Source organism: Vigna radiata, chromosome 2 (assembly GCF_000741045.1).
Source record: "Vigna radiata var. radiata cultivar VC1973A chromosome 2, Vradiata_ver6, whole genome shotgun sequence".
NCBI lineage: Eukaryota > Viridiplantae > Streptophyta > Magnoliopsida > Fabales > Fabaceae > Vigna > Vigna radiata.
This window is the reverse complement of record NC_028352.1, coordinates 6,849,313-6,861,322: the sequence shown is the minus strand read 5'-3', so window position 1 is coordinate 6,861,322 and position 12,010 is coordinate 6,849,313. Positions and strand designations below refer to the sequence as shown.

At 29.8% G+C, this 12,010-nt stretch overlaps 1 protein-coding gene across 1 annotated transcript; it reads left to right on the top strand.

Moving 5' to 3' along the window:
• The first annotated feature begins 4,074 nt into the window (after nucleotides 1-4,074).
• LOC106776941 (vacuolar protein sorting-associated protein 24 homolog 1) lies at nucleotides 4,075-9,185 on the top strand. The gene is made up of 6 exons (XM_014664426.2): nucleotides 4,075-4,376; nucleotides 4,465-4,541; nucleotides 5,282-5,384; nucleotides 8,347-8,468; nucleotides 8,593-8,784; nucleotides 8,876-9,185. Exons 1-6 carry the CDS (start codon nucleotides 4,265-4,267, stop codon nucleotides 8,954-8,956), a joined length of 687 nt encoding a protein of 228 aa, XP_014519912.1. The 5' UTR covers nucleotides 4,075-4,264; the 3' UTR covers nucleotides 8,957-9,185.
• Nucleotides 9,186-12,010: the final 2,825 nt, after the last annotated feature.

The following is a 12,010-nucleotide window of genomic DNA, read 5'->3' as shown; positions in this document are numbered from 1 at the left end:
CAGACTGTAAAAGAGTAGGTTAACTTTAGTAAATAGGTGTAAAACGGTAAAAATAAAAAAAAACATAAAGATTAATTTTGTATTTAAAAAAAAATCCAAAAAAATTAGGGGGGTGGGGGTTGGAATTGGGAGGTACAGGGAGTAACTCCCGATAAAAGGTGCAAGCAAGAAAGCTTGACAAGGCCCAAAAGAAATAACCGAATAAACCTCCAAAATAGTTATATCTATGTTCAAGTTATGAGTGATATTGAATATCCAATGTTGATATACGTAATATGTACACCATAATAAAAGTTTAATAATATTATCCATATGTTAATTACTGTATTAAGATAATTTATTTCATTGCGAAATAATTTTAATTAAAATATATCATTTTTAATTTTTCACTTTTAAATAATATGGGATTTTTAAGTCTATGGAAATAATATTTATCAAAATATTTCAAAAGCTATATTATAGTTTTTGATTATAAACATAATATTACTAAAATAAAATATCTCATTATGAATATTCAAAATGCACATAATGCAATATATATAATATATTAGCGGAGTCTTATAATATAAGACTATAATAATATCACTCCTATATATTTTTAAATTATTATATTATGATTTTGTTGTAAGATTATATCTAACACGATCTAATATCACTTAAATGTTCAGATAGGGGACTCCTCACATTCACAAGAGGTTCCTCTACACTTATGTCTTAATTTGTTCAAAAAAAAATAATCATTGCAAAAAGAATAACACAATACATAACATAAACAAAAAAAGAATAAGCTAATATTCAAACGAAACATCATATATTAATAAAAACATATTGTATCATAATACAATGTAGTCCAACTAATCTTATAGATATAAATTATAAAATCAAAGACCTAAACTCAATCATCTGGACACATATTTTGATATTGAATCTTAGGAGACTTCAATACTTGTGATAAATAACCTCCACCCACAAGGTTAATCATATACAGGCTATTAGAACTTCAAAAAGTTTTCCAGACCAAGACTTCATGCCACTCTAGATCCTTCAACATTATTCTCTATATGAGTTGAGTGATTAGTAAAGTATCAAGATAACCTCCAATCTTGGACTTCTATATTAATGCATACACTACAAATGGAAGCTCCCTATGGAATTTTATTTTCCACAACAAACCACACTTTACTTCATCCCTCTCAACTAATATCACATATAAGGTTAATTAAAATCATCATACCTTATCATACATACACATACTTATCAACAAATTCATCATCACATTCAAAACAATAAAATATGGCAGTCTGATTATCCCCTAACACTAGAAGTCTCGCTTAGTGAAACTCTAATAGAGGTGCCCCTGGAAGAATCTCGCCCAGTCTTAGCTATAAGGCTCCCAGTGCCAGCAAAAATCCATGGACACATAGCAAGAGCACCCATGGAATTCCTAAGATTTAATTCGAATTAATGGAGCCCAACGGTCCTAAGCAGCACCACCCAGTAACATCAAGTCAGTGAGATCTCTAACTTTAGTGTTGCCTAATAGTAACCAACTCAAGAGAGTCATTGTTTGAGTGGTGCCAACACTATCATTAATGCTCGACGATATCACAAAACTCCTATTTCTCCTTTTGAGCTTGATTTGTGTAATTTGAAATTCCTTAAGCCAATAGTGTTAATCATCTCTATGATCATAAGATTCATGATTCTTGGCTCAATAAAGGTCATATTATCTAGTTCAAGTATAATAAAGGCAACCTAGAAAACCAGTTAACATCTCAAATCAACCATCCTAAACATCAAGTACACAAATTTTTCATTCCATATGAGTTCTACCATAACATCACAAATTCAATGCACAGAAACAACAATTCCACTGTTCGATTCTATCATACATGACTTATCACAATATCACATATGTAACAAAAACTAAAAATTAGTAAGACTAACCAAGCATAAACTCTAACTCAAGATTTCACAACTATCAACGTAAGCCAGTAATAATCATAAAACAAGCATATAATCAAAGTAAAGTTTTAACTTCCTTCACCTGATACAACGACTCAAATAGCTATAATATAACCAAATCACCTTTAGCTCACATGGTGCTCAATCTACACATAGAAATATTACACAGACAATAAGGACATACCGTTATGATCAATGATCAACAAAAACTCATATAGAAGATTAAAAAGATACATGCAAGTGAAAGAAGACTCACATGTAACAAAAAAACATGAATAAACTAAAAAATTTACTAAACCTCAACAAACGTGAAAGGAGAAAGTGATCAGTCCAAATTAAAGAACTTATCGCGAGGATTACTCTAGTGGTCTCATATCTCTCAACAAGTGAACAGAGAAAAATAGCTCTTAGAGAGAAGTAAAAAACTCTAGAAAAATAATTTCTAAAAAGACTATATCTTATAAAATAATGAAAATCGTTTATAACAAAATTATTCATTCTAAAACTTTTTCGTCTTATTTTTTTAAATATCTGTCAATTCTAAAACGTCATTTTTCAATTATAAAATTATACAATTTATTTATAAATATAAATAAAAAATAAAATTATAAATATAACAATAATTTTATAAAATAAATTTACTACATATATCTCTATTTAACAACTTTAACTATATGATATTTGATATTTTTATATTTAATAATTTCATAGTAAAAGTAATATACAAACCAAATCATAAAATATTCATTTGATTCAAAATATTATATTACATTTACATTAAACTATGTCAAATTATATTTTATTTCATATTTGATTCCTATCACTTTATAATAAAAAATTAATGTACAACTAATATTATTCATATACGACCTAATAGGCATATTAAAAAATACAGTCTAATAAAATCTTTTAAGTCTTTTTATTAAAAAAGCATATATTTGAAACATATTTACATATTATAATCATGTTTAGTGTCTTAATTATTATTTATCATTATGTTACTATTTATTATTGTGTTATTATAACAACCTAGACCTATTCAGATTGGTCCTATACATATAATTAGTATTCTTAGAAGAATACTCCCTCTCATAAATATTAATACATATAATTTATACAAAGATTTTAATTCTAAAAAAGACCTTTATTTAAAAAATAAACAATCAATTAACTGAATAAAAAAATCATTTTTAGACAAAAGAACCATCAAACCACCATTAAGATATTATTTCACAAAATCCTAATAAAATAACTTTTAATTCAATGTAACATCTATTATATATTTTTATGCTAAATTGTTGTCCTATTTACTCTTAGTTAATGTTATTGGATAACAGTAGTCAATGTTTAACATCTATCATTTGTTTGATTGAGTTAGGTTCTTTAGTTAACTCTTGTTCAATTTTTGTTTATAGAAAATTACTATTTATTTTGTCTCACAAAATCGGACTTTTGGAAAATATTCTAAAATAAAAAGATATGTTAAAGGCTAAAACGGAAAAGTTGTAAAATGAGAGAGAAATGGTTTTTTTTTTTCAATTTTTAATCATAACATTAAATATTAAACATATACATGTCCTAAAAATGATTTATATTAGAGGTGGAGAAAATTAACAAATAAATAATTATTCAGTCATTTTTTTTATTCCTGTCAACAAGATCGTGACGTTTGTTAGTTTTTATTTATTGGATATTAATGTTTTCTAAGAATTAAATATCATCACATAAAACAATTTCTTATATAAATTAGTTAATTAAGCATATTATAGAACTTCTAATAATGTTACTGCCGTCGGATGAAGTATCCGTTGGTTGCATTGATTAATATATATGGGATATAATTGATCTTTATCAAATTCAAAAATAATGAATATTAATTAGTTATATATAGTTAAAACAAGATAAAATATATGTTCAATTTAATTATATTATGTTCTTATCTACTCATCTATTTTCTTTTTGAATTTACTCGTTATCCAAACAAACTATAATGATAAGTCTTTCCTGCTTCAAAATTAAATGAGAAATTAATCATATAATGTTAAAAGTTAAAACTTTTTATTTTATTTTTCTTTATTCTTATTTTTTAAAATGGTTAGAACAGCACATTTTGTGTAAAACGCGTGAAAGGGAAAAAAAAGAACGATGGTGGGTATTATTCGTGGAATCGAATTTCAGTAGGATCTAATCTTCAGAGGTTTTGCCAAAAGAACAAAATTTGAAGCAATTGATTTTGTGAGCGAACTTTAATTCCTTACGATCTCTTGAAAATCAATCATCGATTTGGGGATCAGTGGGAATGGAGAAGGTGATGAACATTCTGAAGCCGAAGCCAAATCCGCAACAACTATTGAGGGATTGGCAGCGCAGGCTTCGTCAGGAGTGTCGCAACATTGAGCGCCAAATTCGCGGTATTCCTTTCTCTTTCTTAAACCCTAACCATTTTTATTTTATGAGTTTTTTGGTTTGCTTGATTTTATGTTTATGGGTTTCTATTAGATATACAGAGAGAAGAAAAAAGTGTGCAGAAGGCGATCAGAGAAGCTGCAAAGAGGAATGACATGGGCTCCGCAAAGGTTTGACCTTTTTTGTTCTTTTATTTTGTGACTTGTAATTTGTTTATTTGATATTGATTTCCTATTGTCACTGCCAGTGAGTTTTTTTGGTAGAGTCATGCAATAATTTGCCTAAGTTTGAGGGATTGAAGAACGTGGGTATATCACCTCTTAAATTTGTTTGTTGATTACGTAAGTTGTGAGCAGAGTTGATTCTGAATGGAAGGATATTGGTTTCCTTGGTTGAATGTGGGTTTGGAAGATATTAATTTATCTTTTACTACAAATTTTCATCTTGCTTAATACTGTGAGATGTTTCTCTATTTAGCTATATAAGCCAATACACAAAAATAAAATATACTTTGTAGTGTAGTCGAGGATGTAAGCATTTGTACAACCACATTAAATTCTTATGTGATTTATTTTTCTCTTTCCTCTTTTATTGTCTTGTTCCTTACAATACATTGTGTATTTGTGTTGAATCTAATTAATTTTGGGATTGACCAATTGGATTATGCAAGCATTGGAGGAAGAACTAGCAGTTATGTAGCTTAAAGTTTGTATGGAGTGTGTCCGTTAGTGGGCTGGTTAGGATCAGTCACAATATTCAGTAAACTAATAGTGAAAGGATTTTTGGGATGCATTTGTTTGTGGCCTTCTAGGCATCTATATGTTAGTCTTTTGAGATTTTAAGGTTCAAAGGATATGGTTAGTATTTTGAGAAAAATTTCTCCTTATTGTGATATTTGTGTAATTTGCAGGCACTTGCCAAGGAACTTGTGAGATCTAAGAAAACTGTTAACCGTCTTTATGAAAATAAAGCACAAATGAATTCTATATCGATGCACCTTGGAGAGAGCGTTGGTAGGTTTCTCCATGTTTTATTAGCCTTAACTTAATTTCGCCTTGTATCAGTTAAGGACTGTCTAAGTTAGTTACTTGTGTTTGATTCCAGGATTTTGATAATTGATCCTTAACTATAGTAATTTTCTTTAATCTCTCCTGTAACTGAATGGTGTGGATAAATTTGTCAACATAGTTGATTTTATTGATGATTGAATTTTTGGTTGAGGGAAATGATCACATGACATCTTTTGCTTCTGTCTTTAGTTTTTTTGGATAGAGAGGAGAGAGGTACCGGGATGTTAATCCAGTGTGCACAATTTACCCTCCATCAACCTAGGTCTTGTCCTTAGGACCTGATCTAAGAAGACAAATCAAAATTTGGAAACTGTTGTTGCATTTGGTGAAGTTCACGCCATACTGCATCTTCTAGATTTGTTTCGGTCCGTTGAATCAAAACTTCTGTGGCTGCTCAAAACTCTTGGGTATCATGTGATTCCCTGCACAACATTATGTGAATTCCGATCATCTACTTCTTTAATCAAATCAATGATATGATTAATAAAAATTTGATCAGTTTCATAATCTGTTGCTCAACCTATTTCTGACTCAATTGCTTCATTAACAGAGAAGATATCATTGAGCTTACCCCAAACTTTACATTTCAACCTATGTTTTTTATCCCATTGCTCACCTCAAAATCTGCATAAACCTTTAGCAATTCTGTCACTAACATCTTTGCGAGATATAGAAGATGAATTGTTACCTTTAGTATCCATATTAGCTAAAACAAAATTCAAACTGGTGATAGAAGATGTATGATAAGAATTACATGGTGCCAACCCTGTGCTTACACATGTGGTTTGAGTATTAGAACTTATCACCCTACCTCGCAACATTTTCTTCTCTAAATCCTTTAAAATATCCAATTGAAGTCTGCTCAAATGCACCGCCTCTTGCAAAGGTCGAGGCATACGAATGTGGACAATTTCCTCCAAGTCAATCTTTAATCTGGACAAAAGGAAACTCAAGCCCATGGATTGAGACACAATCACCTGAGCGAATAGAGAATCGAAAACCTACAAATACTTGTCCAATTATCCTTGTTTTAATCTTGATAACTCCACTGTTGGTTCATCATACACACTATCATCAAATCGGCATGCCATATCCTGTAAAATTTGTTGCCAAGACTTATTCTTGAAATCAGGTTGATGTATGTAATGTCGTTGCCAAGAGAGCTTTTCCATCCATGGACAGCAGCAACAATTTTCCTCGTTGAGCCACCAGAGTAAATTCTAATTCAAAGAATTGTTCAGCCTTAGCCCCCCACTCCCTGTAATTGATTCCATCAAAAGATGGAAATTGAAGCTCTGCACGTCCAAGAATTGAAGCAGAAACATATGAAGATTCTTGGATACTTAACGTAGATGGTTCTTGATGACCCAAATTCAACACAGCTAAATAAGAGACTAGACTTTCAATGGACTGCTGTAACATTGTTAATTTTTGCTGAATAATATCTTGAGTTGCTGACATATCTGTCAAGGTCTTTTTGATAATATACACTCTGCTTTCTAACTCCTTGTTAGTAATCATCCTTCCCGGCTTATACCAATTTTTAATAACTTTTCTCCTTCCGCAACCCACAGACAGATACTCTGTCCCCTGCTATCAACCTTTTCCACCTCTTCCAGTGCCAAACCTGTTCATGTAATTGGTACCTACTCCAAAAATTTCTCCACCTCCACAATTCCTTAAAGCAATGCACTGACGCACACTCACAGCTATATTACCGGAACCCAGGTAACACTGCCCAACTTCTCACACAACTTATCTGAATATTTCTGCTTATCTTTTATCATCAAGGATAGGGTTTTTATAACCCAAAATTACTAGATTTGTTACAACCCACTAACTGAAAACTGAAAGCCATAAAAAACCCTAATCTAGCAAAGGGGTTTTTACTGTATTCTTCTTCTCTCTATTTCTGTCAACCCTATTTCTCACCTATTTCTATCCTTCCCACCTCGCACTCTGTGAGTGTTAGTTTGTAATTTTAAGGTGATTGCTGTTATACGATATGAATTTAGTTTCATGTTTTTAAATAGGATCTTACAATATGTCATATTTTCTGTTTCATTCTCTGTCTTTGCTGATCCTTAGGTAAGATCTCCATTTTTTACTACCTTTGTAACCTGAGGTAGAAACTCCATAATCTACAAGGAGTAAAAAAACTCAAATATAACTTCTACCCACTGGAGTTGTTGGCTAGATGGATGGAATGATACCGTAATGTGATGTTGTAAATCTTGTATATAGATAGACCATTTTGATTCAAGGAAACTTAAGAAAATCGTTGGAGTGATATGACAAGCTTTGTTGTGTACTGTTTTACAAATAAGAGGCTATTTTATATGCATAACATAGTTTAGGTGGCAATTATCATCGGGGACTTTCCTTCTTGATATATTGGACTAAAATTCTACAACTACCTTAAATTTTATTAATCTAAAATGAAAAATAAAAATTGTAAAATTAAATTCATACGAAAATCAAAATAAGATATTAAAAGAATAAACTCCATTGTAACTCACCGCCTTGTGGTGAGTCTTTATGGTTCAGTACGGGGAGGAAATTGTTGTACCCAATTTGTAAGCTGAGAGAGCCCTTTAAAACCAAGACAGAGGGAAGGTTTGTTATGGGCTAGAGGATGATTTGTATATAGTCAGCCTTCTTTGGTGAGTTTTTTTTTTTTTTTTTTTTTTTTTTTCTATTTGGCTTGATGCGATGACTAATGTGACATATCGTATACTTGTAATACTCTCATGTACGTGTTTATTATAAATATACTTATATATAATATATAAATTAATCAATTACTGTTTTAGCTGTGAACTCTTACGCAACTAGTCATCATGACGGGTTTGTGTTATTATAATTTTGTTTTTTGGAAATTCATGATTTTTGGTTGTATATGCAGCAATTGCTCGTACCGTGGGACATCTGTCAAAAAGTGCTGAGGTTATGAAGCTGGTCAATAATCTCATGAAGGCTCCCGAAATGGCTGTGACAATGCAAGAGTTCAGCAAAGAAATGACTAAGGTATACCTAGAAAGTCCTTTTAGTGGTGTGGAAGAATATCACTTTCAATCTTGTCTTCCCCTCCCTTGTGCTTAGAGAAGATAGTTGTCGCATATGTATTTATGAGTAGTATTGTCTCTATCAGGCAGGAGTTATCGAGGAGATAGTAAATGATGCTGTGGACACAGCACTAGATTCCGAGGATATAGAAGATGAGATAGAAGAAGAAGTCGATAAAGTGTTGACCGCAATAGCTGGCGAGACAGCTGCACAACTTCCTGAAGCTGTGAGGAAAGAAAGGGTGAAACAACCTGGTCAAAGTGTTGGAGCCTCAGAGGTATGTTCAGTTATAGCTAGTTTTCTTTATAAACATGGCTCTTTCTTGCCTTACACATAACACCAATCATGGAATTCATTATTATTTGCAGGAAGAGGCTATAGCAGAGGGTGTTGATGATGAGGAAGAAATGGAAGAAATTAGGGCCCGACTTGCTAAAGTTAGATCATAAGCAAGTATTATAATCTCGCACCCTCTACCTTGTACTCTGGTGTGTTATAAGAGAGATTGAGATGTTGACAGGTTTGTATCTTATTGTTGAAACAGACAATTGATAATTATAATGGCTAATATAGTATTGTGAAGGGAGGTTCGAATGTAATTACACGAAGTTCTTGAAAATGTCTCAAGCTGTTGTTTTTTTTCCCTTCCTGTGACAAGATTTAAAGTAACTTCATGCATTATATGGCTCCAAGCAAAACTTAGTTAAATAAAATTAGTAAAATTAATCAGCAGTTTATTGCACTTTTGAATAATTCTTGAAATTCTGAAGGTTTTGGGTATCTGCCATTTAAATCAATGGATATTGTCACATATTACAGGTTATTTGCATGCAATGCAAATGGGATACAAAATAAATATATTGTCGACAATCTCTAAGAAATAAAGGGGGACTAACCTAAATATGTTTCCATTATTTTATTTTAGTATATTGTTTCCTTAAGTAAGAATGCACATATAACATGTGATTACGAGACAAAAGTGAAGTTGTTATAAATTGACAATATTGTCATTGAATGTGAAATGGACAAGAATGTGGTGAATAATTTAAACAATATTCTTTGTAGGGTTCAGTATGTTCTTTGTCTCCATATTTTAATATGAAGTTGAAATTCGTTCTTCTTTGAAAGTTTATACAAACAATGTTCTTATATTTTAAAAATTTGTGGAATACATCTTTTATTGTAGATGGTGTTAAGTTTTTTATGATTTCTATAACAAAGAAGATAATGTGGCCATGTTTAAGTTGACACATGGTGGTAATCGTTTAAACCTTGTTGATTATCTATCCTTGTTAATAATCAATTACCATTTCAAAGTATTAAATACTATTTTTCACATATCTTACTTTTAGTAACGGATTATATTCTGTTAGTAAACGATTTTAAATAGATTGTAATTGATTATAAAGACATGTCAACTTAAATATGTCACTTCATATTTTTCATTATATAGATTATCAAAAACTTAATGCAGTTCAAAATGAAAGATGTATTTCAGGCATTTTAAAAGTATAAAGATGTTTTTTTATATCAATTTTTAAAGAGACTAATTCTAATTATACATAAAATATTGATCAAAATTTAATAAATTAACTAAACTTAATCTTAACTCGTGTTCTCACAATAACACAAAGTAGGAATGTATTTATTACTAAACATCATTTTGTCTACAATAAACAATAAATAATATAGAAAGGAGACTTTTTTTGACAATGGATAAATAATTACTCATTACTAATGATTATGAAACAAAATAGTGATAAGATAAATTAGAACAAATTAATGAAAATTCAATTAACTATAATTTTTTTTAAAAAATAACTATAAAATAAAAGAGTGATAAATAAATTGAAATAAAATAATAAAAATTTAAATAACTAGAATTTATTAAAACAAAGAAAATCCAAATGCTTAAAACAGTTTAAAATGAAATATGAATTAATTTATAATTATTATGAGAAAGTGAATGAAACAAAAAAAAAAGGGAATGGAAATACTAAGTTCTAAAATGTTCAATTAAAATGAAACCAAAAACTATAAATAGAAGATGTCTAAAAAAATAAATAATTAATGTTGGGGAGGTGCATGTGGAAACCTTTGGTGGTGGAGGAGTAACACTCTAAAAAAATACAATTTTTTCAAACTTAATTTGGTCCAAATCTATGATGGATGAGGTTGGTCCACGGGTTATGACCTATTTTGACAGCTGTAAATAAAAACATAATTAATTCTTTAATCCTTGTTTTTATTCTAATTATTATTTTTGTTTGTTTTTTTTAATTTTAAGTTTTTATAAAGATCGAACAAAAAGTAAGAGTAAAACATTAATCATATATGAATGCAAATTATGTTTCTTGCATCTTTTTGAATTTGTCAGTAAAAAAAAATTAAATAAATTTTTTTCAACCATGTTTCCGTAAGGTATTTACATTTTTGCCTTTACTTGCACTTTATAGTGTTATATTTCTTCAAAAGCAAATGTGTTTTTGCTTCCTAATAATAGTGCTCACAAAACTTGTACAATACGTTCATTTTATTTTACTATAGGATTTGTATGGTGGCATAATCATTGACAAGCTAATATTTGTAAAAGGAAAAAAAGTCCTTTTAATAATACTTTTTTAACAACTTTTTAACAATGTATATGTGACAGTTTGTGATTAGTCTGTTTTAAATATTTTTTTAAACATAAATTTAAATAGACCAATAAAGTGATGACACGTGTCTCGTTATAAAAAAAGTTGTAAAAAAGTGTTGTCAAAATATCATCATCTTTTGTAAAAAGGGTGGAATTCTTGCATGATTACATGTTCATTGTTTTAGTAGGCTATGTGGCACTGTTTATATTGAGAACTCTATTTTCTTTGGTTGCTTCTTGCACTAACATGCTTTTATCTACTTTTTCTTAGTGTGTATATACATTTTTCTTAGTGAAAAAAATGGTGACATTTCTTATAAGTAACAGTTGTAGCCTGTTCTAAAAATCACTCAATTGAGGAGATTTTGGAAGAATGTAGGTTTTCTCCATCTGATATTATCTTTAAATCATACTTTTTTGTTAGTGAGGTGCAGTTTATGTTGATATTTTGCATGAAAAAGTAGTGAAATTAAATTTTTACGCAAACCCTTTTCATTAATGTCTCCTATATTTTTATTTGTGTGTTTCATAGAAAACAAATAATTTTTAATTTTCTTAGCTTTTATATTGATTAGGCTATTTGAGCTTGTTTTGTGTTTTAGATAAATGTAACTTGTTACTGCAATTTATATATGTTGGAATTCATATTCTTCCTGAGCTGAAAAGGTTGAAATCGAAGTGTGACAAAATGATAAAGATTCTAAGCAAAATGTTTTAGGAGCATGTCTTACCAATAGATAATGACATTTGAGAGCTTTTATATGTATTTTTTAAAAGATTCTGATATTTTAAGAATACTTTTTAACAATTTTTTGACAACCGAACACGTGTCACTGTTTCATTCGTCTGTTTGATTTATTTTAAA